The 14,646-nt window shown below is 39.2% G+C and overlaps 1 protein-coding gene across 26 annotated transcripts in view; it reads right to left on the reverse strand.

Annotated features, from left to right (window-relative positions):
- The window catches only part of DLG2 (discs large MAGUK scaffold protein 2), a 2,206,895-nt gene that overhangs the window by 13,810 nt on the left and 2,178,439 nt on the right, over window positions 1-14,646 (reverse strand). For 23 of the 26 annotated variants that reach the window (XM_078058613.1, XM_078058610.1, XM_078058609.1 and 20 more), the window contains 3 exons: window positions 4,150-4,200; window positions 3,069-3,170; window positions 288-460 (listed from right to left, as the gene is read on the reverse strand). In XM_078058613.1, the coding sequence (XP_077914739.1) occupies window positions 288-460; window positions 3,069-3,170; window positions 4,150-4,200 (326 nt within the window). The other 3 variants (XM_078058611.1, XM_078058634.1, XM_078058631.1) reach the window with 2 other exon arrangements.

Raw genomic sequence — 14,646 nt, forward strand, 5'->3', positions numbered from 1 at the left:
CGGCCAAAGATAAGTGAGTCAAGGACAAAGTCAATCTCCATAAACTTCAAGCTGTTAATTGCCTTTAGGTTTATAACCCCCTTCTCCCCATGAGTCAGCCAGCATACCTTATTGAGATTAGAACAAAGATTAATGACCTTGCTCTAAAGTCATTCTCTGCTTAGAGGTCTTAAAACGAATATTTAATCAAAATTTACAACTGCAATCAGGAAAGAGTAATGACCAAAAATGCAGTTTGCCACCTGGAACCTTCTTTAGGGGAGGTATGAGATGATTGGGGGACATACCCTTTCTGCTACGAATCTCACAGACTGCACACTGGTTCCGTATAAGTTGTCATTGTACTGGCCAGCTTCTATAAACTTGTGCTCTTGGATATCTTTCTCCATTTGTTCTCTGGAAATGACAAAGTGATAGTCTCTGCCATCCACCTCATAGTCACGCTTTGGCCTCGTAGTATCTTTATAAAAGAAAAACAATAAAATTAAGGTAATTTATATTCATAAACAGCCTTTACACCTATTTTCTTGCCCACACCCTCAACATAGATATACAAAAATATGTAATATGGAGGACCATGACATAGTAACAGGTACCCGTTACCTGTTAGCCTCCCACTGTGAGCAACTACAAAACTAGACAAAGTGTATGGAACAGCCATTGTCGGGCATCAGATGACAGGCAGCCCAGGGCTGTGACCTTGAGGCTGGAGAAACACACAAGGGGAACTCTACATTCACTCCACTTCCATTTCCAAGTGGAGGATCTAGAGGTTATTTAGTGCTAGGAGACACTAGAGTTCAGTCAGAACTGAGTATTTGGTTGAGAACATGGAAAGGCTACAATTTAACATTATTTAATTTAATTAATTTTTTTTTTTAGAGAGGGAGGCAGGGGCAGGGGCAGGTTCCATGCCCAGCAAGGAGCCCAGTGTGGGGCTGGAACTCACAACTCTGAGATGATGACCTGAGCCAAAATTCAGGAGTCAGACACTTAACTGACTGAGTAGAAATGCTACAATTTAGAAGGTTACTCTACATTTATTCTAGACCCACCTTTACAAAGTGTAAAACCAAGTCAGAACTGAAGAAACTGATTTGCCAGTAAATTATTATCAGCCAGAACAAAAACATAATATTCTATAAAGAAAGGTAACCAAATCCAGACTCTCAATAACATAGTGTCACAATGTTCAGTACACAATAAAAGATTATGGGACAAACAAATAAGCAAGAAAATATGTCATAAGCAGGAGGAAAAAAAAAGACAAACAGTAAAAATATATTCAGGGATTTGAAAGATGTGAAATGAGATCATCACAGTTTAGGTGGGACTAAAAGTCATCAATTCTAACCATGGTTAGAGGTGACTGAAGTTCTTAGTAAGAAGAGAAGGGAAAACAATCCTATCAATATAAATAAAAGATGTTAAAATATTTCCAATCTTTGACTCAGATATTTTCTTCTTAGGAATCTATCTTAAAAAATTATCAAAGCTTCAGATAAAGTTTCATCTTAAAGATATTCATTATATTAATTTATAAATTATAAATAATTATCACATAATTATAATTATCACATAATTATAATTATATTTTAATTATAATTCGTAAGAGTGAAAAGGAGAGACAACCCAAAATACCCATAAATGAGGAATGATTATGATGTAATAATCATTTAAAATATTTACATAAAATTTTAAATAATGTTAAGCCAAAAAAATTGTATATATCCAATATGTACCCAATCAGAGGAGAAATAGGTGAAACTCTATGAAAATATTAACAATGATGTTATCTCTGGATACTCTGAAAGTCTGTATATTTTTAATTTTCTCGCTTAAATTTCTTTTTAGCATTTTCCAGGTTTTGTACAATGAGCATATATTGAGTATCATAAAATAGTGCTATTAATTAAAACAAAAGAAAGCATGCAAGGTGGAGGGGAAAGTGGGAGTGGTCATTAAGGACTGTCTGGGTTTTTTTCTTTCCAAAGTGGAGGGACGCACTGGAGGCTGCTATGCATGGAGTAGGGTTTGACTTGATCATTTCTGTCTGGAGTCTTTCTCAAGATAGGCTCTTTGGCAGGATCTCTTTCCAGAGTTCTTGCTGGGAATAGTTTCATGAGATACAGCAATCACTCTAGCTCCCCTCTGTCTCCGTACTTGCACACACTCGACTGCTACTCTTAGGTATTCTGGGTGACATCTGCAGTGCTGAAATATAAGAGACACTTCAAAGCATAAAGCTTCAAAAATATACGGTGAGAAAGAAATATTTGTTGGGATAGATTTAAGAGTTCAATTATCTAATAAATTGAAATTCCCTGTGTGTGTGTGGGGGGGATCTGTATAAACACACACACACACTCACACAGAAGCATTTACGTGATGCCGTGGGAGTAGGGGTGAATGGGAAGGTGTGGTGTGCATGGGACACAGAGCAGATAGACTCTGATGGGACTATACTCAGTGGGACCAGGAGACACAATGATCCTCCATCAGGACAAGAAAGCAGATTAAAATCTGGGATGGCCTAGGGGGTAGATGAAAGTTTTACACGTCTTCTTGTCTTCACCCCCTCATATCCTGGCACTCTTATCACCCATGGAGAAGGCTGTTTTGTTTTGGGATTGACACGTGGCCATAAGTCATCCTGAGATGATTTTAATACATGGCTTTGTCTCTGATCTCTCTTATTCTATGGGAAAAGATGCTTCAGTGGCATTTCAATCCATTTATAAGAACATACTGATGCCTATCAATAATTCTATGCTATTTTAAAGGCTATGGGAGTTACAGGATGACAGGATTCACCCTGCCTTCTGGGGGATCACAGTCAGTTTGGAGGACGTATTATACTCACTAAATAGAGAACAATACACAGCAGCACAGATGAGAAGTGTTAAGCAGAGAAAATTAAGATGCTTTCAGATTAAAAAAAAGATGTTCAGATAACAGGAAACGGATAGTATCCAAATCACTGAAGACACCACTGAGGAACAGAATTACACTTTATCATCTCAAAGGAGGGGAGCCTTTCTTCCAGCAAAAAGAGAAATGATACTTACGAGGCACACAGGAGCCAAATTTGTCAGGGAATTCAGATATCAAGTCGTCATTGATCCGATCCTTCATGGGGCCCAGGATAATCACTGGCCGGGTATAGTTTACTGCAGAGAAGGAAGGGGAGATGCAAATGAGGGGAAAGACGTGAACAGGACTGCACAACTGCTCTGCATAGGTGAGTCTTAAGGCAAAATTACCAAACAGAACTGCTAAGGGCATTACTTCATTGGCTAAGTTGCCCACAAAGCCTGGCAGGAGAAATTGGTGTTTTAACACTAGGTATGTTGGCTGTGCCTACTTTCTGGAATTTTCCAATAGGGAAAAGCAACTGCAGTGTCTGTCAATGAAAAGAAATGTTTGGAGGGGTTTTGCTTACTCTTAGGTTATGCCTACACAATGTCAAAACAACTAATGAATTTAGTCAATTGAGTGGGAGAAAAAAGATTCCAAAGCAGCTGTCTGGCCATTGTTTAGATAATGACTTTAAGAAGTAATTGTTAGTATAATGACACCTTATGTTTTTTATAATTTCTTTTCCTCAGCTCAAAATGCTCTCTATCTCTGCTGGGGTTTTCCCAATTCCTTTGTAACATGAGGGTAGAAGGAACTCTAAAGTCCATTTGGTACAACTCCTCCTCCGATGCTTGAATCGTTCTGCAATATCCTTGTCAATAGCCATTAGCCTCTGAATAAATGCCTCCTAGAAAAAGAAATGGAGGAGCCCAGAGGATGGCTTGTATCTTAGGGCGGGTCTGATAGAAAGCCTTTCTCAATACTCAGCTGACATCAGTCTCCCAGGAGATTTTATCCATTTGTCCTGTAGGTGGGGCTCTGTAGTGATTCGACCGTGCTCCTTCCACTCAGGACCACTCATCTGGAGGGCCGCCTCATCCTCCTGGGAGCCGACCCTGCCTGTGCTTAGCAGGGAAGTTGTTTGTGCCAAAGAGAGAGCAGGGTCTGGTCTGGGGACAGTGGAGTATTAAGCAGAGTTTATCCTCCTTAGTCCTTCACTCTTCGGCTCCTCTAATGGTGTCACCAGATATGGCCTGGAAATCAGGAACCAGAGTATGCTGGGAAACTTACTTTCCTGCCTTGTGACAGGCTCATAAGAAAGAATGAAGTCTTCTTGCCCTCCTGAGAAGAGAAGAAAAGAAAATTACAGTGAACTAACAACCAGTCATATCCCACAGATCCCAGCTACAAGCCCTGCTCTGAAACACAGGAAGCGGACACAGTTCAGGGTTCATTTTCCTCGCTCTTTCCTTGAATCTTTCCAAAAATCCCTCCATCCTCATAAAACTCCAGCACTAGGATGGTATCAGGTTCTCAATGGTTATAACTTAAGTCATGACGAGAGACCAGCTACCTGCAATTCATCAGGGCAGTGACCTATGAGACTGCCTTCTGTCTGACACTGAGAAGTGGAGCGCCTGTTATTTACACTTAAAATGAAACCATTCAGTTCAAGGAGAGGGCCCATCAATAGTTTGCTGCCACATCAGTTAGAATTTCTGGACCTTTTATTTCATCTTCTGTTTTATTTCCCAAAGAAGCACATTGTCCAAAAGCAAGCGTCTGCTGGGTTCATTTATGTTACAAAAACTTCATCAGCAGATACCACAGGACATCTGTACTTCACAGCTTTATCCATATATTGAGATTTTATTCTACTGTTAATTCATCAGGAAAATGCTGGGTCAGTTCAAGAAGATAAAAATTTGAGGAGGACCCTAAATCACTGATCAGAATTGCTACTAAATCTAGCCTTCCAACTTTGGAAAGAGAACTGAGGAAGACAATGTAGCAAGTGTCAGCCCCTCCAATGACATTTACTACAAGCCTTCTGATTCACAGGGGGCCTCAAGTCAAGTTAATGAACTGGGCACGAGATTAGCCTGATTCAGCTGTGACCCCAGAGGATCTACTCTTTTCTTTGCATCAGGCCCAGGCCTGACTGTGTTTTGGTAGGGAAATAGTTTAGGGATATTGGAAAGGACTTCCTGTATGCTGTTCTACAGAGGACTGTTATGGGAGGTAGTATTTCCTGAAACCAAAGGGCAACACAACTGGTTGCTTTATCTGCTCGTCCCCCTTGAAACACATTCCATCTGCCAATGTGCTCCTCCTTTAGCAGACAGCACCAGGAAAGGTGAGTTAATTTCATAAAAGGAGTTAATAGTACAGACAGTTTTGATAATGACAACTAATTTGGGGAAATTAGGCAATATATGGATAAAGCTGTGAAGTACAGATGTCTTCCCTGGACCCAGGTAGCTGGGATGCGGTAGGGTGAGAGTGTCTTACTTTTTTCAAGTGTGAGAAGTGGCCCCAGGCCAAGTCACATCTCTCCTCACCCTTATGCAGGCTTACTCTGAGAATGGCACAGCTAGGCTAGGCTACTTCCTCATGGCATGGAGAGCGAGCCTTGATGTTCCTTCTCAGTGACATCTACTCATGGCTGCTCCAAGAATGTTCAGGGACTTTTCTACATCTGGGGTTTGGTATGTGAGGAGTCAGATTCACAATTGTTTTTTTTTTTTTTCAATTTGGGAAAATATGATTCCCTTTTAATAAACTAAACAGCTGAAATTTGCAGAGTCTAGGCCAAAAAATAATGAAGGTGATTGAGTGCTAAGATCCACAGTTATCTAAAGTCTGAGATAGGTAGAGGTCATAGGAACTCAGAAGGTAAGTGTAAAAATGGCTGGGGACAAAGTATAGCTTTAGGGCTAGAAACATGGCCGACTAGTACTGTAGTGTTTGTAACTTCACAGGGAAATCTTTATGGACTGACTAATATGTGAGAGGAGAATCCTGAGCACAGGATAACAAAGCTTTTAAACATCAGGAGATACTTATGCCTCTCCACTAGACTGGGGATTCCATAAAGGCGAGGACTGGCTTTCATTTACCATGGCGTCCCCAGTGCTCAACATAGAGAAAAATGTCAATGAATTTGCATTCTGATTTTAGTGGTAGGAAATGGGATGAGTAATGAGGCCAAAGATAGGTTTTCCTTTGTGTTTCTGTCTGTATGCTTTCACTTTGGGAAGTGTGGTTTTCTCTAAATAAATATAACACGTCATGTTCCCATAGGAATCTTTTTCCAATGTCCTTACAAATCATTCTGATGGGATATTCTAAAGTCAAACCTTAAATAAGATATTCGGTGACAGTAGGTTTCATTTGTGATTCAGAAAACTAGGACAAAGCAACTAGCTTTGGTTAACTTTGTTGGAGAGTTCTGTAGTTCTTTTGTTCATCCGTTGCTTTTGGGTTTACTTTCTAACTTACAAAGGGCACTGGTTCTTGTTCAGAGCAGGAAGATTGGCAGATCGCAGTGGCAGCATCCTTATGTCAAGGCCCTCCCTGTGACAGACCCTGTGACAGTCAGGTACTGCATTAGGAGTACCTGACCCGCAGGGGAGCTGTGGTGGATGGGATTATGTCATAGCTGTGATCTCAGCACCTTAAACCAATTTTTCCTTTCATGTTCGGAAATGAAAAGCCCTATGGGTAATGTGAAGGAGACTAAGAGGAGGAGGGGGAAAAAAAGCCACAGCAATGAAGGAAAGATAATTCTGTACGGCCGTAAAGGGCTTTCACATCCATTGCTTTCTGTTTTTCACAGTTATTTCTGCTGAGGTAGGTGCTCTGATGACCCCACTTTATAGATGAAGGAGCTGAGGCTCAGAGGTGTTAATGGGGCTTGTTTTCTCAGTCAGGAAGTAGGGGAGTCAAGATTTAAAACCACATCTTTTTTGACTCCTCGTTGAAGAGTTGGCAAGAGATGGAGAATTTTCTGATGGGGCTGGGATGTAGGGGCAGACCTTACCAATGAACAAAGAATGGGTGGCAGAGAGTGGAGCTGAACCCAAGGCAGAGTCACTGGGTGGCCAGAAGGGGCTCCATCTGTAAACACCAACTGGTTTTATTTTATTTTTTTTAATGCTGCTGTGTCATCTCTATACAAGAGTCATCCTTAGTAGTTTTTCTATTTTTTGCTCAGGAGGTGTTGGCACTTAGAAATAACAGCTGACAAAAAGGTACAAACTATTACTTGGTCTTGTTTTGGCAAGTGCATGGCTGGAAGTGGGAGAGCAGCAGTGCTGGGTGCAGACAGCTGCAGCTGTGGGAGAGTTAGCGGAGGCCGCTGCCAACAGTCTCCACCAGACCCTTTGTGTCTGAACTGGAAGCAAGTCACAATAGGAGGGATTCAGAGGAAGACCCTCCTATGTCCAGATGATAGAGAAAAGCAACTTGGTGTTCTTTAGGAATTTTTGGAAACTAGAAAAGACAGAGGAGGGAAGGGAAGCCCAATGGCAGTACATTTAATGTCCTAAAGGTAGTGTTTAGTGCCTGCCTTGGATCATTTTTAAGAAGAAATTAGGTTCTTAGAGGCATAGAATGTTGGCTCTAAGAAAGGGCTTGGAGCTCATGGGGTTCATAGACAGCGAGTATGTGGCATGTGGTGTCACTCCCCCATTCCACGCCCTTGGTGGGCACCAGAGATTGATCACTGCCCACATTACCACTGGGCCTCAACCTGGCCTCGGTACTTTTCAGTACAATTCTTCTGGCAGCTATTACCCATCAGTCAGAGCTGGGATCTTGGTTCAAATCTGCTTGCCGTCTGTGCTCTAACTCAAGCTACTCAATATACATAGGACAGGACTGAGGTTCAAAGACGATGAGTGATTTCTTCAAAGTCACATAGTGAATTAGCGTTTCAGTGTCTCCATAGGATGTTCAGAAGATTAAATCAGTTAATGTACATAGAACTCTTAAAACCAGGCTTAGCACACATTTAATGCTATATAAAGGTTTCTGCTTGTATTGATAGGTGGTATGGAATAGTTGAAATGTACTGGATAAAACATGAGGAGGCTGGTATTACAAACTGTCTGGAAGAGTGACAACGTAAGGAATTCAGAAGGAAAATATCTCGACTGGTCTTCCAGAGTGCCACCATATTGTGATCTCAGCACCTTAAACAAGCTTTAGCTTCCTCATCTGTAAAATTGAGTGTTAACATGAGACATATCTAACAGTTTTGTTGCAGAAATCAAATAAGAAAATGGATAATGAAAACTTACTTTATAAAGGCTAAAGAACAAGAGAAAATACAAGGGCCATACTTTAAGACAGTGGAGAAAGGAGAATAATATGGGGATTACTTTGACAAATTCCAATGGAAAAGTTTTGGGTCTCCTCTTATCAGCACTCAATTCCACTCAGATCGTTCCTTCAAGGTCCATGTTTTGAAACTCTTACTTAACTGATGAACACCAATAGGTTAGAAAGATAATCATCAGTTCCCCAGTACCCATCATGATATAAAGAACTTTGTGAGCTTTGAGGAAGGCAGGTCTCAGCCACAGAGGTCTGCAGTCTTCATTATACCTATATGGTCTATTACTGTGTCCTAATACAAGGACATCTGAAAGCTAAGATATAAAAACAACCACAAATACAAGCCTGTACTGTACGACTTTGTTGACAGAGAGAAATTTGGAATTAGTCCATAATTAAGATAGTTTTGAGGGGGTATTTTGCATAATTATACAATGTGCACTGTAATTAACTGCATTTTAGCTAGTGCTTGATATAGTTGGACTTTGAAAATTTCTATTTTATAATCTTGAGATGGTGCAGGAAAGGTCTGGGCTGTTTATTAGAAATTGAGGTTTGTGTAAGTGTGTGTGTGTATCTCAGGAAATGTATGAGGCTTTCAGTTAAGGTGGTCACAACACGTAATTCCAGGATGCAGTGTGAATTGTCCTTCTGGAGCTCTAAGACATAGTGGTCTGGGGCTTTGTTTCTAACCACTGACCATTTTTTAAAGCACTGTGTCCCAGAGTGGCCATGGAATGGTTCTAAGAGTGAAAAATAACACCTGGACATCAGTGGGAAAGGGGCTTTTTAGTCTTTGTTTATACTGCTCTTCACAAAACATGAAAGTTTGTCATAATTACAGCAAAACCCAGGAATTCAATAGAAAAATGCAGCCTGTGTTGATTTCAAAATGGCAATTTTCTGGAAACCACGTCTGTTCCAAGTCTCTGGGCCTTTTTTCATGCCACTGCCCTGCCTGGAAAGTTTCTTCCTCAACCTATCTATAGCTGGCACGCACCTCATGTTTCCAAAGCTCAGCTCAAAGGTCACTTCCTCTCTGAAATCATCTTGGAAGCCTCTACTATTCTTGAACCAGACTTCTACCTTAGAAACTGCTGCATGTCGTGCATTTTTGTTGGTGGTGTTGTTTATTGATATCTCTCCCCACTATGTGTGTGCTGAGTTCTAGAATTGGTTGAGATTCATACTGGCTTTCATGGTGCCTTTGAAGAAAGCATGATATATGGTGCATGCTGAATGAATAAAGAAATATTCCTCTATAATTCCTCGTATTTCCATCCTGGGGAAAGAAATATCATTTTTTCCCTCTAAGCTATGACAAAGGCTATTTTCTTTTTTTTTTTTTTTTTTTTTAAAGATTTTATTTATTTATTTGACAGAGAGAGACACAGCGAGAGAGGGAACACAAGCAGGGGGAGTGGGAGAGGGAGAAGCAGGCTTCCCACAGAGCAGGGAGCCCGATGCGGGGCTCGATCCCAGGACTCTGGGATCATGACCTGAGCCGAAGGCAGACGCTTAACGACTGAGCCACCCAGGCGCCCCGACAAAGGCTATTTTCACTTTCATTCATTTGTAAAGAAAGCAATCTGAGTGGCTGATTGGTAACCTCAGATGAGACCCCAACCAAGGCTGATTACTGGACTCCACATTTGCTCTCGTTATATCATGGAGTCCAGTTCCAATTTTCTTCTCTTCTCATAGATAATTCAAGCTGCTGGCAAGTGTTTCTTTTACTCACTCAGTAAGTATTTGTGTGCATCTACTATTTGATAATGAAGAATTATTGATGCCATCTTAGAGCATCACTACCAAAACCCCTGTAAACTGCTGAAAGCCTTGGCCTAGTTTTTCTAACTTAATGATTCTGGGAAGAACATTCCTACCCATGAAAGAGAAAAGAGGGGCCTCTAAAAAGGATTTCCAAAGGAAAAGGTGGTTCTTGTATATACTTTCCATAAAAAGAATTGAAAGAACATGGTATGATGTTTCCCCTTTCTATACTTGTGTCTGCAGGATAGAAGCACAACACTTAAGCCTGAATATCAAAGAAACTAGGGCCATTGGTCCCATGAAACCCAACAAACAAGTTCTATTTTTCCTTATACTAAGTTGAGGGTACCTCACGTGTCAGGAAGGCAATCTTTGGTCACTTCTTCTTGGCCTGGTGTCTGTTTTAAAATTAAAGGAAGGGAAGGGGGAGGCAAGTGTTTCGCCAAGTTGGGATAATCATAAAATTGTAAGAGTGGGAAGAATGCAAAAATGTGAAGGATCATGTTGAGAACAAAAACCCTTTGAATACTGTCACCAAGAAGACTTGTCATTCTGTTGAGGAAGAAAATTAGGTGGTTTTCATATTATTTGATTGATCGAGGGAATCTCATCACATTTCTTTTTTTTCCCATTTCATTCTGCACTATGTTTCATCTTCCTCCTCTGGCCCCTACCTCCATCTGCCGCCTTTCCTCTTTTGTGCTTTTTTCTATTTGCTACCAATCTGATTCTATGGAGCCTTTCTCAAAATCCACATTGAATTTGTCATATTCCAAGAATACTAGTTGGCACTCCACCACAAAAAAGGCATGGTGTTATAAACTACCATGCTGTAATGGAAGAACAAAAACAGAAACTCTTTTAGTTTTTAATTAATACGCTATTCAAGGGGGATTAAAAACCCCCAACCAATTTCTGTCATGGTGGCTGTGGGTCAATCGTATTGGGCCTGCACTTTTCTAATATCCTCAGGAATCGCTTTTTGAGTAACCCATTTCACTAAGGAGGACAAAAAATATTATAGAAGTTGTAAGAATCCCTTTGATAATGTGTACCTATGGTAGTCACCAAAACCCAGGAAGTAGGTGGTAAGAAACCACAAGAATGCATCAAAGGGATGTGCTTGGTGTTTGGTGAATATTTTTATACACTAAGCAAATGGCTTGAGGTGACCAAACAAAGATAAAGACCAGGAATAATTTTTAGTTACCTACCTTTTCAGAAAGTTAAGCTTTCTGATCCAAGATTTGTTCACTTTAAAAAAAAAGTGAGTTCCTTCACCATTAGAGGATGAAACTTTTTCATCACTTCCCAACCATCAGAAATATAAAGTTAGATATATCATAGTATCTGCTTTCGAATATTAATCAAGGAGAGAAGAGATAAAAAAGTTCACACTCCATTTAAAAGGAACACTGTAATTTTGCAAGATTTCTCTTGGAGAGGGAAGCTGGCAACAGAAAGAAAAAGGCAAAATGAGAAGGAAAATAAAACCATGATGACTTTTCAACCACCCTGCAGGGAGTTTTAATTATTTTAGGGGGCCGAATATCCAAGTCCGCCAGGCTGACCTTTCCCCCCACCTTCTCTGGGAGAACTGCACCATCAGGCCACAGCCAACTGAGGTTGGAACTGTTTCGGGTTATCAGCAAGCCTGCTACTGCTTGCACACATCACAGAGGATCCCACAGACGGCCCTAGTGTCTTTTGTATCCTTCCACATCATGCGACGATTTCACGTCAAGCCATTTGCTTTGGATGAGGATGATAAAGGGCAGCAATTGAAACACAACAGGAGCGAAAATCGGAAATGACCAGGACAGGCAATGGAGCAATTGCAAAGAAAAGAACCACAAACCAAAGCAGTAACTTACGGTAGCTACTTTCGCTATCGCTGGCATTAGAAGAGACATGTTCTGCAAGAACAGCACAGCAAATTAAAGAAATACCAAGCACTGGAGAGCAGCCAGAACGTGAAGGAATAACACTCATGCAAGGCTACTACAAGTGTAAGCGGGAGGCAGGGGAAAGGCTGCAGAAGAGGTGGCATTAAGAAAACTCAGATAAGATACAAAAGATGAAAACTTTATCTCCACGTTATAGGAAGCTACTATTTGATTGCTGGGTCTTCTTTTTAGCAAACAGGAAAGTACCTTTAATTACAAAAACATATAGAATGTCAATCGAAGCACTTTTCTTTTTATGCATACTTTGCCCTGTTCCCATGGGCCTGATTCTCCAGTTTCATGTGACTCAGCTGGATGTTTCCTGACTCTTAAGTTCAGAAGCTTCTGGTGTGTAGGCACCGTTTGCTTACAAGCTTTTTGTTTCTCTGTGTTAGCCTTTAGGCATTTTGCGGGAATATTGCATTTCAGATTGCCAGGTGGTCCCTGGGACCCCATGAAATTTATTTCTATGTAAATACTTCTTAAATGAATTCTCAGGATGAAAAGGGACTGTTGAGAATTTTTGCTGCTTCAGTGAGTGAGGAGAAAATTTTAGAGGAAGAAATGAGTCGCTGAAAAATGGTTTATGAATCAGTTCAGTATTTTCTTGATTTTATTTTAAGATTCTTGCTTGGATAGCTATTAGGTTCTGGAGGAATGAAACAGGCAGGGGATAAATGGTCTGATACCAAGCACAGGTCCTGGCATGAAGTATGCTTTTAATTCATGTTGAATAACTTGCTTGTATGGTGATATTTCAAATTTTTTTCATAAAAAATACAGTTTAGCTAACATAACAGGGATGTGTATGCCAGAATTAGAGCTTTTATTTCCAAAAATCATTTCATTTGTACTCTGTATTAAGTTATAGAAGATAAATTCATTAACTTATCAAGTCCTTTGTATATCAGGTTAATTAAATGAAGAACATATGACTGATTTCTGAAGCTCATTACCAATAACTGGGCTTTTAAAAAGTGGCAACTTGTTCATATTTAGAAAATGGAAAAGAATATAGAACATTATTTTCCCTCTCATAGTAAAAAGTACTTTAAAATGTATTTCATATTATAGATTCTCACCAATTGGATGGATTAGTCTTTTTTTTTTAAAGCTTTATTGAGGTATAATTGACAAATAAATTATAATACTTTTAAAGTGAACAATGTGACAATGGGATACGGTATATGTCGTGGAAGGATTCTCACAATTGAGTTAATGCATCCTGGAAGGATTAGTTTTAGAGAATGAAACTAAGGAAAAGCAAAACATGGTCTAAAATCATAGGAGTCATTTCTCTTTGTGTTGCTAATTTAGGCACACATTTTACAAGTGCAGAGGGTACTAGGGAAAGAAGTGTGAATGACCCACGGCAAATTTGTTTTCTGTTGTTGAAAAAAAGTCAAGGGACACACCCAACAAAGGTGTATCTTCATATACACGATTATCTTAAGTACCTTGAATTGGAGGTGACAGGGTTTTTTGGGTCTTTTTGTTGTTGTACTTTTTTTTTTTTTTTTACTTTTAAAATAACTGAGAATGAAACTATGCTCTCTATGTGGTGTTTTACTTAACCAATCTCTCTTAGTATCAAGATATCGTATCACAGAATTTTCCCATTTTGTAGGTAAAGAGAAATTGAAAATATGTTCCAGCTAAAGTCCAAACGATGGTTGATGATAGCGTTAATTGGCAAATAACTTTACCTACTGAAATCTGTTCAATTTTTAAAAAAGCGAAACAAACATTTTCACATTCTGGATTTAAAAGGTCATCACTCATATTTTTGACATTCTAATAGCAACTACTTTTCAGTGATATTCATTTATTCACAATATATTAAAATGATTCTCCTCCGCACCCCGCCCCCATTGAAAATCTAGAACCTGGTGGTACTTGATGCTATCCAGATAATGTTGAGATCAGTATTTGAACTTCAGCCACTAATTCAAGAAAAATTTCACGACATATGCCATAGAGAGACTCAAAGATAAAGTTTTCATCTTTAAAAAGATCAGTAGTTACTCTTGATCAAATTTTGTTTTCTATATCTATTTCTAAAAAAAAAAAGTCCAAATTAACAATCTGAGGGATGAAGCATATCATTACACAGGGTTAAGAAACAGCTCTTGAAAGCAAAGTCCAGCTCAGTGCTATTTTGTTTTATACAAATGAAATGAACAGCTTCTAAAAATATTGCCCATAGCTGTTAAATTAAAATAAAACAAAATAAACAAAAAAAATGAGCATGTCATACAGTTGCAAAAGACACAAAACTGTTCTTATTTCATTGGTGCCTACACAACGAAGTTAGTGTTAAAGAAAGAAAAATCATAGCATAGTATATTAACACAGGATTATTAATTTTTATTGCTTAGTGCAACGAGACACAGACTAAAGGCATTAATAACTAGAAAAGTTAAAGGTTTAATATACTTTATTTTGCAGTCTATACTATAAAACGAAGACCTGATTATGTAATGCCGCTAATAAATGACTGATAGAAAAACATATTAATACATATCTAAAATTTTATCATACAAACGTTTCAAGCAGGATCACTGCAAGTCAGAAAAAAAAATCAATCATAGTTAATAACAAAGAATTATCCATGGAAGATCAAATAGCTTAATGTTTATTTTTTGAGAAGGCATGTTCCCTTTGACAATAAAATAGCTCCTTTACTACTAGCAAAGTACGACTCAATTATGGAAGTTGGCAAAGTCAT

This window comes from Halichoerus grypus, chromosome 11 (genome assembly GCF_964656455.1).
Source record: "Halichoerus grypus chromosome 11, mHalGry1.hap1.1, whole genome shotgun sequence".
Lineage (NCBI taxonomy): Eukaryota > Metazoa > Chordata > Mammalia > Carnivora > Phocidae > Halichoerus > Halichoerus grypus.